Here is a 13,877-nt window from a genome sequence, read left to right as displayed (position 1 = left end):
CAGGGTTCGTGCAGTGCTGTGCTCCCTGAGCTCTTCTTAGTGGGTCTGCCCGGTGGCCAGCTGAGCTCGCCTGGGGACGGGGAGTGTGTGCAGGCTGTCCTGCCAGAGCCACACTTGCCGCCACCCTGGGGTCTGACCGCGCCTGACGCAGGGCGCTTCTGAGGACAGCAGTGCCTGGGGCCTGTAACCAGTTTGCAAGCTCTCACCCCGGGCTTCTCGCTCCCGAGGCTGGGATGGCGTGTGCCTGGCTCACCAGGGCCCAGGCACTGCCGCCAGCCAGGCTGCCCTGTGCTGTGTGACTGGCCCAGGGTCCTGGGAGGGACGCGAAGGGTCCTGCCTTCTCCTCGCGGGAAACTCCGGTGCCTGCTCCCGAGTCTGTCTCTTTGGGCTGCATTTCCAGCACAGTGCGGAACAGCTTCTCTGAGGTGACCGTCAGAAAGCCAATCTCTGCATTGGGGTGCAGGCCGTACAGGTAGGGGCTCTCGGGGGGCAGGTTCTCATCGATGTACTCGTGGTAGCCCTGGAAGGAGGACTGTGTGAGCAGCCTGCCGGGTGAGGCCGTGCCAGCCGAGCGGGCTCCCTGCCTCACTCCAGCCCCAGGTTCTGCCCGCACCCCGCCCTCTGCGGGAACCTCGCTTGGTCCCTCACCCCGGCCTGGCTCCCAGCTACAGAAAGGAAATCCCGCCCCTTCCTTGTTCTGGCGCCCGGGTTCTGGCTCGGCCACCTGCCCTGTTTGAGAAGCAGCCCGTCCGCCAACCCCCCAGCGCAGGCTGCTCCGTACCTTGTAGTCCAGGTTGGGGGGGATCTGAAAGCCAGGGGCCAGCATCACCTCTCCCTCCAGCATCTCCCCGCGGACGTACTCCGCTAGGTACGTCCTGCACAGCCGGCGGTCCCAGTCGTCCGTGATGTGGCCGCCATACATGATCTCACCAAAGAGGTAGCGGAGATCATCCCAGGGCACCTGGGGAGGGAGGACGCAGTTGGGAGAAGGCACCCTGCCCTCTGTCCCGCGGAGGTCGGGCTGGGTGGTCAGCCATGCTCGGGAGGGCCTGTCATACTGCCCTGTGCTTGCTGACCAGGCTGGCCTCCCAGGCTGTTTGCTCTCAAGCTCGGCTGTGACCGCTGTGACCGCTGTCGCCAGGCCGAGGGCTGCCTTCCCCGTGCCTGCACCACCCGCCTGGAGCCGCCTCTGGTCTTGGGTGGAGCGCCCGGCTCTGCTGGTGCAAGTCCTTCCTGCACCTTCCCTGCACCTCTGCCTCTGAACGTCAGGGGACTCCCACCCGGGAGGTGAGACACCGCCAGGGCCGTCTGTCCCCGGCAGCCAGAGTCCCCCTGTCCTTTCCCCAGCTGCGCCCTCCCTGCTGGAGACGGTCTCCGGAGCGCCTGACTTTGTGTCTTTATTCCCATTTTTCGTGAGAACAGGGAGAACTGCCCCTTCTCTCCTGCGTCCCTCCGTCCCCAGAGGGACTGTGTCTGTCCCTGACAGAGCAAGGGACCGTAAAGCCCTGCCTGCCCACGCCCATTCACGGTCCTGGGACTTCTGGGCCTGTTTCTGCCTTAACGGCCCCATGCGGGCAGGACGGTCCCAGCTGCAGGAGGGCCGGGCAGGGTCATGTGGGGTGGCGATGGGGGGCGATCATGCTTGTAGGTCTCCGTGGGCTGCTGGCGCCCACTTAATGCCTTTGAAAGGAGACAGGGAAGACAGGGCAGGCGGGAGGGACCGCGACCAGGCCCGGGAGGGCCGCGCTCCTCGCCTTGGTGTTGGCCTCCAGGTAGTTGTAGAGCACGTTGATGGAGATGGTGAGGTCCCCGTTGTTGAAGGGGTATGACCGGTTCCAGCCCTGGGCACCAAACTTGCGCCTCTCGGCCACCACGGCGTGGAAGTAGCACAGGGCGAAGAGGATGCACTTGAACTCGATCTCCTTGGTGCACATCTCCATGGTGTCCTGCGGGGCGCGGGGCAGGAAAGGGTGGCTGCACACAGACACCTGACGTGGGACCAGGGTCCCGTCTCGGGACGCGGGTGGAGGGGACGGGGCGGATCCCGTCTGCTGCCTCCTGGGACCAGACAGGAAAGCCCAGCTGGGAGGGCACCGCAGGGGCTCCCCTCCTTCCTGGTTCTGGCGGTGCTGGGGATGGAACCGGGGCCCACACTCCACCCACGGCGCTGTGTCCCCAGCACCCACTTCCTTTCAAAAATGTAAGTGATCATGACGAGGCAGACTGGCACCACGCTCGTCAAACAGGCCGTGGGCCGCAGGTGCCCGTCTTGCTCAGGACGGACCGGGCCTGGCCTGGCGTCCCACAGGACTGACAGAGCCGGGGTGCCTGTGGCCAGTGGTGTTCTGCTGCTGTCATGTGGCACACGTCGCCTGCAGGGCCCGCTGTGCGCAGGCGTGCGTGCCAGCGGGCCGCCCCTGAGGACAGTGTGGCTGTTCTGCACAGTGGCACACTGGCCCCGGCACAGGGGAGCCCCGAGCTGGCTGGAGCTGTGCCCGCCCCAGAGTGCCCGTGACACTCGTGAGACACGGCACAGGTGAAATGCGAAGACCAGAGACGCCGCCCGCCACGGTCTCTCCGTGCAGGCGGTGCCCCACGCCAGCGCTGACCCGGGCGTGACAGCTTCAGCACACGCCCCGTGCTTCCTGCAGCGCCTGCCACGCGGGGGTCCCGATCTTCGGGCACGTCCCTGCCCCTCGCCCAACGTGGCTGGGCACCCGGCGGTGACCTTGCCCATCTGCTTCTCCCCCTCAGGGCCCCCTGGTCTGCACACTTGGATGACGACTCCTCTGAAAGCAGGTCGGAGCCGTTGTGGAGGCTCAGGGGCTCTCCTGTTTGCTTTGGCTCTGGGAGCGGCACCCGGGCGCTCCGCCGCTGCGCCGCGTTCCGGCACTTTGTTTTCATTTAAAAAAAAATTTTTTTTTAGTTGTCAATGGGTCTTTTATTTATTTCTACGTGGTGCTGAGGATGGAACCCAGGGCCTCACACGTGCCAGGCAAGCGCTCCACCCTTGAGCCACAAGCCCAGCCCTGTTTTTCATTTTAAGACAGGGTCTTGCTTAGTCTCCGAGGCTGGCCTCAAAGTGTCATCCTCCTGCCTCAGCCTCCTGAGTTGCTGGGATTACAGGTGGGCATGACCGCACCAGCATCCGTGTCTTTTTGTATTAGACGTGGGAGTGGTGCATTCTGGGACAGTGTGCTGCAGGGGCACGTTGCCTTCCTCAGGTGTCACAGGGCAGGACAGGGTCTCCAAACCTCAGGAAGGGTAGGCTGCAGGTGGGAGATGCGTGCAGAGCAGGGCAGGGGACGTGCAGAGGGAGGCGAGACGCCAGGGGTTTGCAGAAGCAGCAACCCTGTAGGCGGTGGTGGGCAGGCTGCGGAGACGCGGCCTCGGGTGCAGCCTGGGGGTTTGGGAGGTGTGGGTCAGAGGGGGTCCTGGGAGCGCAGACCCGGGTAGAGGTGGGGAGTGGAGGTGGCCTGGGCAGGCAGGCCTGGGTGCTCGAGGTCCTGGGTGCCAGCCTGTCAGAGGCCTCAAGCAGCCACTGCAGTGTGGGCAAGACCGGGCTACCCGGCCAGCCCTGGCCTTGTGGCAGGGCAGGAGAGGGGACAGTGAGGAGGCCAGGCCACAGAGCCAGAGCCCATTTGCTGTCACTGGTCATCATCTGCAGTCGGAGGTGCTGTGGCCCCATCCATTCATAGCTGGCCTGCAAACTAGCACGGCCGCTCCCGAGGGCGGGAGCAGGGGTCGGGGTGCCCGGGACACCGATGGGCCCTCCCCTGGCCTCCTGTCCCAGGACCCCGTGGCCAGGCGTTCCTGCGCCCAGGCCGGCCTCCGCCCGTGGCGGCTGAGTGACCGCGTGCTGCACAGCCTTCGGCGGCGGCGCCTCCCACCTGGTTGAAGAGGTCCAGGGCCTTGTGCAGGTTGGCGTACATGCCGGTGGGCGGCTCGTTGGTGATCTTGATGGCGTTCTCCAGGATGCCCTGGGGGATGATGTGGGTCTCGGGGCTGGGCGCGGGCTCCGCGCTGATGAACACGCGGTAGTCCTCGTGGCTGCCAGCGCTGTAGCGCTCCACCTTCTTGTCCAGGGTGCTCAGCCACCGGGCCACCAGGTGGATGTTCTGCAGTCAGAGCAGGAGAGGCCCTTGGCAGTGTCCCCTGGTCCGCACGGGGCTCTCCTAGCGCAGCCTTGCGCCTGGGGGCCGCCCCCACCAGGCGCTGGACACCGGGCGGGCCCTCCCAGCAAGTCTTGGCTCGGTTATTTCACACTTGCAGCCTGTGCCGCGTTCTCTGTGTCCTTCCCGGCACGGGGCCAGGTCCCATGGTCCCCGGCCCTGTAGGAGCTAGGAGGGTCGTGGAGGGGCTCAGGACACGGCGGTGGTCCTGCTGGGGTCTGGCCAGGCTGTGGAGAGCACATCTGGGTGCGTGGCCTCTGCCGGCTGCCCCGCAAGCGCGGGCGGCGGGTACGGGCCGGGGGACAGGGACGCTTTCGCTGGCTGAGCTGGTTCTCAAATACTGAGTCTGAGGGGTGCGCTGGGGTAGGCCCGGCATCGCCCCGCCCGCAGGGCCCCCCTCCCGCCTGGCACAGAGCAGACCCGGGCCATGCCCTCCGTCGGGGTGGTGGGACGCCTGCCCTTGACGAGTGCACGTCCTGCACGGAACCCACCCCCAGGCCTCGGCCTCCATGCTGCCTTGTGAGGGCCTCACCTGCAGAATGACCCAGTGCCCGTTCTCTGCTGCCACGTCCAGAGCATTCTCGGCCACCACCTCTTGTCCCTGCCCCAGGGACACATTATGGAGTTTCCCATTGTCTATGGTAAATCCCAATTTTTTTCCTAAAGAAAGGAAAAACAGGAAAGGCACAGGGATGAGTCAATGGCAGAGGTTCAGGTTCTGTGTCCACAGCCGGGAATCCACACACTTCCCCACCTTGTTTATCAGGGGAAATGCACAGTGCACAACATATTCAACCTCTCAGCACAGTTCAGGGGCATTCAGTATGCTCCTGTGTGCTGCAAGCCACATACCTGGGTCCAGATGGTCATCACCCCAGGGGCCCTCATGCCTAGAAAGAGCCAGTCCCCCTCCCCTCCCCCTCCCCTGGCAACCCTAATCTGCTTTCTTTCCCTGTGGATTGGCCTATCTTGGACATTTCACATAAATGGGATCACACTGAGGTTTTGGCACCTGGCTTCTTTTGCTGAGCCTAAGGTTGTCGAGGCTTGCCCCTGTCCTGGCGTGACTTTTCAGGGCAGCATAGTATTCCACTGCATGGATAACCCACTCATATTTAGCTTTCCATCAGTCGATGGGGGTTTTCTACCTCTTGGTAAAGTACTTGTCCAGATGTCGTTTTCAGGGGTTTGGCTGCATGCCCAGCAGTGGACTGGCTGAGTCACATGGTAGTGACATGTAGCTTACTGGGCAACCCTTTGACACAGCAGTGGCCACAGTGCTTTAGGCGCCCACCATGACGCCCAAGGGCTTCATCTGCCACGCCCCTGCCAACCCTCCTCATGGGCAAGCGGTGGGTCTTCCCTGATGACTGAGGACTTCACGGCCCTCTGCACTCACCCAGCGCTTCCACGTCTTTCAGGGGGTCCACCCCGGGGGACAGGATGAAGAAGATGGGAGTGGAGGGGCTGCTCTCCTCGTAGGACTTGGAGAACTCCACGCTCCGGCCTTCCACGAACTTGCTGCCCATCTTCTCCTCCACGAAGTTCCTGAGGGCGGCAGGCAGCGTCAGGCCCCGTGCCCCGGGCTGCGCTGTGGCCCCGCGGAGGGCCCTCTCTTGGACTTTCTCCAGCAGAGAGGCCTCTGGCGGGAAAGCAAAGCCCTCGGGCGCGTCTCCGCGGGGCGGAGGGTTTCCTCTGCCACCTGGGCTTCACGAGTTAGGGTGCCCTTTGCTTCTGGGGGCTCGGCAACCTGCTCTTCCCTGGGGTCCACCGCGGCGGGGTGTGAGAAGGAAGGACCGCGTGACGTGGACCATCGGACAGACCAGCGGGAAGGTGGCGAGGACATGGTGCCTCCTCGCCAAGCCCCGCTTCCCCTGCCCTGGGAGCCCAGGCCAGTCCAGGGCCCAGGTGGCCCTCTTGGGAAAATATGGTGCCGGCACTGAGCTGACCGCACTCGGATGGCTCTCCCCCCGTGGTCGGCAAGGCTGTAACGTCCAGCCCGCCGGGACCTTGCTTGCCGAGGCAGTTGGGGGCCTGGGTGCCCCAGGATCCGGGACGCGCCCATGGCCACCCAGCCGCTCCAGCTCCTCCTTCAGGACACCTGCGTCTGTTCCTCGTCCCCCGCGCTGCCCTTCGCTAGGTCCTGCAGTTTCCTGAACAACCTGACTACAGGAGGAGGGGGCTGTCCCCCAGGGCTGCCCGGTCCAGGCCTCAGGAATGGACTCAGGCCAGGGATGCTAAGATCTGGCCCAAGGGGCTCCCAGAGGGAACCGAGTTCTGCACCTGGGCGGGGCGGAGCAGGGTCACCTTTGCTGACCCCTTGGTCAGGCCAAACGGCCCTTCTGTGCCAGTGAACCCGCCTTGCGGATGCAGGCGGACCCTTGGAATCCCGCTGGCACTCAGACACGCCAAGCTGCCCCAGGCCAGGGACGCTCCTGCCCCTCAACGGGTCTTCCCAGGCCAGGGAGCGCAGGACCCCCTGCTCTGGCTGGCTGGCCGCACCCCTCCTGGCCCTTCCTCCTTGAGGAAGACGAAGCAGAACGCGGAGCCTCGAAGGACCAGAGAGGGGAGCAGGCGCTGCTCTGAAGGTGGGTTCCTTGAGGGACGCGGTGCCTCTTGGGAAATCGCCCCCCGTCCGGGCTGCTAGGAAAGTTGGGGGCCAGAGCCGACCATGGCGCCCACTCAGAGTGGCCTTGGGCTCTCCGCCCGTCCCTCCTGTAGCGAACAGCCCCTTGTCCTCAGAATCAGCGGTTCACTGGCACACTGGCCGGAGCCTAAGGGGCTGACATTGGCCGGGCGCAGTGGCCACACTTGTGAGCCTGGCCAGCCACGGGCGGAGGCAGGAGGATGGCAGGTTAGGGGCCAGCCTGGGCAGCCTAGCCAGACCCCGTCTCAACAAAAATGGAGAGGGCTGGGCTGTGGCCCCGCGGTGGGCAGCCCCGGGTTCACCCGCAGGACCCAACACACGAGCAAGAACCCCACTGAAGAAGCAGGTGAGGCGGCCGGCGCCCGCCCAGGCCCACAGCCTGCGCTCACTTGACGGCGTAGGTCATGCGGTCGGGCCGCATGCAGCGCACCATGCACAGCTTCTGCAGCGCCGTCTTGTTCTTCCACTCCTTGGGGAAGATCTCCTTCTCCGGGGTTTCCGACTCCACCAGCTTCTTCCACCGTTTGGCAGAGCCCTCGATGTCGCTGTCCAGGTTTTTGAACTCGTCCATCTCCGAGAGGGCCTGGGCAGAGCAGCGGTCCAGGTAACTGCCCGCCCACCCGGCCGGCACTGTCCCCTCGCCTTCCTTTGTTCACGGAGGAGAGGCCGTGGCCTCGGAGGAGCAGGGGCTCTGGGGAGGGGCGGCTGTCCCTCAGATCAGCCCCAAGCCTCCACAGGAGGAGTCCAGCTAGGGGCCCGAGCTCGCCACCCAGCCACGCGTGTTAGGGGAAGGGGCCTCTGCAGGTTCTGGAAATGGGCTGGTCCCCTCTGGGCACTATTTGAACTGAACCTTGAAACAAGGACTCGAGGGTCTCTGGCAGCGAGTCTGGATCCGAGGGGTACCCTCATCCTTGCACTTTGGGGGCCTGGGGACGGGTCCCCACCCTGGAAGGCCGGGCCGGCTCTGGCCAGCTGTGTGGGCGCCTCTGCCGGCTGTGTGCTGTCTGCAAGGACTTAGTGGCTGCCACACCCCAACACCCGCTGGGGACCGCGGCTGCCCCACGCTCTCCCTCCTCCCTCTGGCCCGGCACACAGCTCAGGCTCTGGAGACCAACCTTGATCCCGCCCCAGCCCTGGTGCTGCAGGAAGTCCACAGGCGAGACCACGCCGGCCTTGAAAGGGAACCGCAGCAGGAAGTCCAGCTCCACGGGGTTCAACTCCTTCTTCATGGACAGGACCTGCGGGCACAGGGTCAGCCTGAGAGGGGCAGCAGCGCACTGGGCACTGCACCTGGCCGGGACGCTCATTCAGCCCTCACCATCTTGGCCCTCGGGTCGTGGTGGAACCCGGCGCACAGGTCATCTTGTAGACATTCCCAGTGTGGCACAGCCGAGGCCACAGGCTAGTTCCAGAACCTTCCTGGCCTGCAGAGGAAGCCCTCCCCTCCCGGCCCCAGAGCACCATCCACTCTCTCTGGATCCACCTCCGGACGCCTGGCCTGAGTGGGATGTGTCTCAGCGGCCCTTTGCCTGGCTGCTCTCCTTGGCATGTGTGTGAGGTTAGTTCCTGTCCCGGTCCTGCCCGAACCTCGTTCCCATACGTGGTGCTGGCATCCGACCCGGCCTGGTGTGTGCTCGGCGAGTGAGGCGCCACCACCACAGCCCGCCCGGCGTCACTGCCTTTGCTCAGCCAGCAGCACCGCGCTGTCCGGGGCTCACTCCGCTCCTGCGCTGCGGAGCTGTGGACGTGTGGTGGTTGGCGGCTGGGAGTCACTTCTCGGCTCTGTGACCAGCGTGGCCCCGAGTTTACGAGTGTCTGTCTGGACACCGATTTCCAATCCTCCGGCTGCCTGCCCGGGAGGAAGCTGCCCCCTTGAACCTGTGCACGCCAGCTCTGGGCCTCCAGCAGGCCGGGCAGCATGGCAGCCTGTCTCAGCTCAGGGCTGGGGTCACAGTCACTGCTGAGTCCTCGGTCAGGTGTCCAAAGGGCCCCTCTTCCTCCCCAAGTCAGACTCTTCCTTGGGGTTAAACGAAAGGTCCCTGGAGGCTGAATGGAAGGCTTCCCAGCCTGGAAGGTCAGGGGGCACCGAGGAGCCTCTTCCCGGGGACGGCCCAGTCCGAGAAGCTCAGGAAACCTGGGGCTCGGGGACAGACGGAAGAGAGGCCTGTTGGGTCCAACTTGGAGTTTGGATTGAAAGCGGTTTACGCTGACACCTCCGCTCTCTGTGAAACTGCATCCGAGAGGGGCCCTGCGGTGGCCAGAGGTCCCTGCGCAGCACAGGCCGGGAACTGGATCCCAGGACAACAGCGTCGGGAGCTGGGGCCTGACGGGAGGCGAAGGGGCCAGGAGGGCAGAGTGAAGGGCCACCTGTGCTGCGCGAGCGCCTTCCTTGTAAAAGGGGCAGTTCAGGCCCTTTGCTCTCCAGCATGGCAGGAAGGCCTGGCCAGGTGCAGCCCCAGAGCCCCAAGAAACACGTCGCTGCTGCTCCAGGCGTTCTCTAGGGCAGCACAGGCCACCAGGACTTCCTCATTTTCAGTCTGACTTTCCCTGTGATGCCAACCTAGTCTTAGATTCCTGGCTCAAGTGATCCTCCTGCCTGGGCCTCCCAAGCGTCTGGGCCAACAGGCATATGACACCACGCCCAGCTAAGACAGGCTGTTTAACCAATATTTTAAAAAATATTTAAAAGCATTTCAGCAGGACTGTGCATGCAGGAATACAGACGTTCCTCCTTATAAATGGTACACTTAACTTATTCAGAGATATTGTCCAGTACCTACAGAGGGCAGAGCACCAGGTGGGGCCATTTACTCAGCACTGCTGAACTGTAATGAAATGACGTTTCTGTGTAAAATCATCTTGTATCGACTTTCCCTTCCGCATCTCCCGTTAGAACACCTGGCCTACTTCCTTAATGCCGACGAATTAAAGTCCCGTGTGTTTTCCGCCAGGCATTGCAAACTTGATGATCACCTGGGATCTTGTAAAAATGCAGATTTGGACTCACGGGACCTGAACGGGGCCCCAGGGATCTGCATTTCCAACAAGTTCCTGGGAGATGCTGGTACGGTTTGGATCTGAGGAGTCCCCCCAAGCTCCTGCTCATGCAGGAGCCTTGAAGGTGAGATGTTGGACCGTGAGGACTGTGGTCTGCTCAGTCCACCCTAGCTGGAATGGAGTGACCGGTGAGGCGTGGCTGGGGGGCGGGTCACTGGGCTCATGCCCAGGAAGGGTGCATCATCCCTCGGCCCCTCCTCTTCCCCTCTGCTTCCTGGCTGCCAGGAATAGAGCTTGCTCCTCCACCACGCCCTTCCTCACAACGTTCTGCCTCACTTTGGACTCAGAGCAATGGACTCGGCTGACCATAGACTGAGTCTTCTGGAACCAACCATGAGCCAAAGCTAACTTTCCCTCCCTTTTTTTTTTTTTTTTTTTTTGGTGCCATGGATTGAACCACATCCCCAGCCGCTTTTAATTTTATTTAGAGATAGGGTCTTGCTAAGTTGCTTACAGCTTTGCTAAGTTGCTGAGGCTGACCTTGAACTTGCAATCCTCCTGCCTCAGCCTCCCAAGCTGCTGGGATTACAGGTGTGCACCACTGTGCCTGGCCCCTAAATTATTCTTGGCAGGTGTTTTGGTCACAGTGACATGGAGCTGGCTCACCCGGTGCCTACCCTGCTGGTCCATGGACCACACCGAGCAGCAAGCCTGGGTTACCTGAAATGTCACTTGTGCCAGAAAGATGAGCTTGTCTCGCTCGAAGAGTCCCCGGGCGGTGTACATGAAGACGGAGTAGGTGATCTCGTCCGTCAGGTTGATCACGCGCTGCCTCACCTCGTCGGCCGGGGTGGTCCTCTGGATCGCCTTCTCGAACACCACGTTGAAGGCCTGGGGAAGCCACGGAGCCTCGCGGAGCTGGACTTTGGCCATTCCCACCCCAATGGTGGCCTCCAGCTTGCTCTGATTGGGGCCCAGGGACAAGCAGGGTGGGGACCGCACAGACCTCCCTGCCTGTGGTGCGGGCCTTGGACTGGGCGGCCTGGCTCCCCTCCGTCCCCACGAGCAGCCTGACTGGCCTGCCCGAGGTGGCGCACTGCCCTTGCGGCCGGTGCACGCCTGGCCCGCCCTGCGCCCTGCTGGAGCCCGGGTGCAGCCAACCTTGAGAGAGAACTGGTAGATGGGGTTGATCTTGTTGAGGTCGTTCAGGATGAAGTAGAGCAGGGACGCCCGCTCGGCCGCCGGGCGGTAGTTCTCTCTCGCCTCGTTGATTTTGGCTTCTGTGATCTTCGCCTCTTGTACCTCAACATGAACAGGAGGGGCCTGGAGGAGACCCGCAGGTGGACAGCCACAAGCCACAGCAGGGGCTCCACCTCTCCCAAAGCCCTCGCTCCCTGGAAGCCACTGGGACCCTCAGCTGGGTGCCGGGCAGGACGGGTCTTCCCCAGACCTTGGGTGCTCTCCCCACACCTCCCGGGGGCCAGCAGGGCAGCAGGCGGGAGGAGCCCCCTACCTTCTCCTCGATCTCGCTTGCTGTGTGTTTGGTGGTCTCCAGGTTCTCCACCAAGGCCGTGTCTCCCAGAAAGTTCCCCGATGCAGCCGACAGCCGGGCCAGGAGCGAGTCTTCCAGCTCCTTCAGAACAATCTTGAACTCATTCTGAGATTTGGTGAGGTTGGCCTGCAGGAGTGGCAGAGACCAGGCACCAAACCCATTAGGGCCTAGCCTCACCCCTGCTGGGCCCAGCAACTGCCTCTGCCTGGCCAAGGTCACTGCCCAGCCAGAGGAATGGGGCCAGGCCTGCAGGGAAGCTGATGGAAGTGGGGTCCCCAGAACTGTGGTCCCCAGAACTGTGGAGGACTGAGGCTTCCTGTCGTGGAGACCATGGAGAAGAACAGGGAGGTGGGGACCGGACTGCCCTGAGCCACGCGTGGCTGACACAGAGCTGGGAAGTGACCATGCTGTCAGGCAGCCCTGAGCCTCAGATCCCTCCCCGGACAGCTGTGCCTCCTGCTCCTCAGGGAGGCCGTCCACTGATCTAGAACTGAACTTAGGGGCCAAAGGAAGAGACGCCGGGGAAGGACGGACCCTACTGGATGAGAAGACGTAGTTCAGGATCTTCAGGCAGCTTTGAGAGAAGCAATGAGACCCTCGCGGCCACAGTGACCTCTGCTCGAAGCCCTGGGCTCCTGGCCCGTCTCCGTGCCGCTGCGGTGTGACCAGCCGTTGGGGCTCTCACCTTCAACTGCTCGAGATCTGGGCGCTCTTTGGCCACCACAGCGGCCAAGAGCTGGTCCTCAAGTCCGTCCCTGGTGACCAGGAAGTTGATGAGGGTGCACTGGGCCTGCATCTCGGGCTTGTAGTGTGGGTTGAAGTACTTGGTGTGCAGGATCAGGCGGAATTTGGGGTGATACTCCACCTCCTTGTCACCGATCTTGATGTACCTGGTGGATCGGGAGGCAAGGCTCAACCCGGGACCAGGCCCAGCTCGGTCCACCTTTCACACCAGCCTGGAGGTGTCCCCAGGTCAGCTGCCACCAGGAGCCTTCCCTTCAGTTGCTGGAAAAGCTCTATAGCTCCCCTTGGCCTGGGATGGGCCTTCCGGACGCATCTGTCCTTGCTCAGGGGTGTTTGTGTGACCCGGGCTGCACTCGGGGTGATCTGCAGCCTCGATGGGAACACTGCCAGGCCCAGTTCAGAACACCAGTGCACCGGCCAGCCCCTGACGCAGTGGGCAGCTGATCCACAGTGGGCGGCGTCTCTCTGGCCCCTGGCTCTGCTCTTTCCTCTTCTGGTGGAGCTCACCTTGGCTCCCTGCCTACCTGCGTCACAGCAGGCCCTTCTCAGTGCCTTTGACGTGACCATGCTGACCTGCCCCCCACGCCAAAACGCCGCGTCCGCCAGCCCTGACGGCGGCACGCTGGAAACCGAGTTGTTTTTAATTTTTTTTTCAGACATGACTTTCCTATGATCATATATGAACACACGATGAGTGAGACTCCACCTGTGTACAGCCACAAGAATGGGAAGTCATACTCCACGTATGTGCGATATGCCAAATGCCTCTACTGTCATGTGTGACTAAGATGTTCTTGATATTATAAAAGTCATGCAAGCTCCAGGCATCAGGCAGCGAGTGGGTACAGTGAACCCAAGAGAGCCACAGAGCGGGACCTCACGTGGCCATAAAGAGGAATGGGGTCCCCATACGTGTGACAACACAGAAGAACTTGAAAACACAACGCTGAGCAAAAAGAGCCAGAGTCAAAAAGGACCCTGCCTGGCTCCAGTGCCAGGAAGTGTCCCCAAGGGCAACTCCAGAGACAGGAGGTAGATCAGTGGTCGCTCAGGGCTGGGGGGTGGCCTGGAGAGTGAGGATCAATGGCCACGGTGCCTCCTGCAGGGCCGCAGTGCAGTGGAGGAGATGGGTGCGGTCTGCACACCGCGCCGCCTGCTTTACTAGGGCGATTTCTCCAGAGTTCCTGAAGGAGGCAGACTCTCAAAGTTTGCAAAATGCACGTGGAAAGAGGGAAGAAAATGTCACTGTCAACCAGGGGCTGCCACCTGCAGGTAGTCACGAGCACCGGGCGTGTGGACAGTCCTCGCTGGCTGGGCTCCTCTTCCAACCTCCCCAGGCACTGGGGCTTCCTTCACGCCCGGCAGCGTCTCGTTCAAGCCCCTGCTTGTCCCAGTGCAATGCGTGCCCGCCTCCGCGCCTCCGCGCCCCAGCGCCAAGGCCTCCCAAGGTTTCCCCGGCCAATTCTCAGGGCTCCACGCAACTTACTTGCCCTTTTTAATTGTGTTCCTGCCCAGTAAAGGGTCCAGCACAGGGTCCACGGTTTCGCCAATGTTCTCAATGAGCAAGGTGTCCCCTTCCGAAATGGCCTGCTCAATGATGTCCAGGTAGCTGTGGGCACAGCACGGAGGCCAGTCAATGGCAGAGGGCCGCGTGAGGGAGCAGCTGCAGGCCCTGAGAGGCGGCCCCAGGGAGGGTGTCTGGGTGGCGGCCGAGGGCCAGCAGCTGCCTCCCCCAGCAACCCATCCTCCCCTGAAAGGAGTGGAG

The 13,877-nt window shown here is 62.8% G+C and overlaps 1 protein-coding gene across 1 annotated transcript in view; it reads right to left on the bottom strand.

The window, feature by feature from the left end:
• Dnah17 (dynein axonemal heavy chain 17) overlaps nt 1–13,877 on the bottom strand; it is a 113,712-nt gene that overhangs the window by 5,004 nt on the left and 94,831 nt on the right. Inside the window, exons 65-77 of the mRNA XM_047542791.1 lie at nt 13,599–13,721; nt 12,054–12,258; nt 11,330–11,494; nt 10,978–11,118; nt 10,537–10,707; nt 7,935–8,057; nt 7,209–7,402; nt 5,572–5,720; nt 4,705–4,832; nt 3,891–4,118; nt 1,755–1,946; nt 782–961; nt 338–520 (exon numbers count right to left, since the gene is read on the bottom strand). Of these exons, the coding sequence (XP_047398747.1) occupies nt 338–520; nt 782–961; nt 1,755–1,946; nt 3,891–4,118; nt 4,705–4,832; nt 5,572–5,720; nt 7,209–7,402; nt 7,935–8,057; nt 10,537–10,707; nt 10,978–11,118; nt 11,330–11,494; nt 12,054–12,258; nt 13,599–13,721 (2,182 nt within the window). The remainder of the gene's footprint in view (nt 1–337; nt 521–781; nt 962–1,754; nt 1,947–3,890; nt 4,119–4,704; nt 4,833–5,571; nt 5,721–7,208; nt 7,403–7,934; nt 8,058–10,536; nt 10,708–10,977; nt 11,119–11,329; nt 11,495–12,053; nt 12,259–13,598; nt 13,722–13,877) is intronic.

The sequence above is a fragment of the Sciurus carolinensis genome, chromosome 3, assembly GCF_902686445.1.
Source record: "Sciurus carolinensis chromosome 3, mSciCar1.2, whole genome shotgun sequence".
In the NCBI taxonomy this organism is placed as follows: domain Eukaryota; kingdom Metazoa; phylum Chordata; class Mammalia; order Rodentia; family Sciuridae; genus Sciurus; species Sciurus carolinensis.
This window is presented reverse-complemented; position numbering and strand designations above follow the sequence as displayed.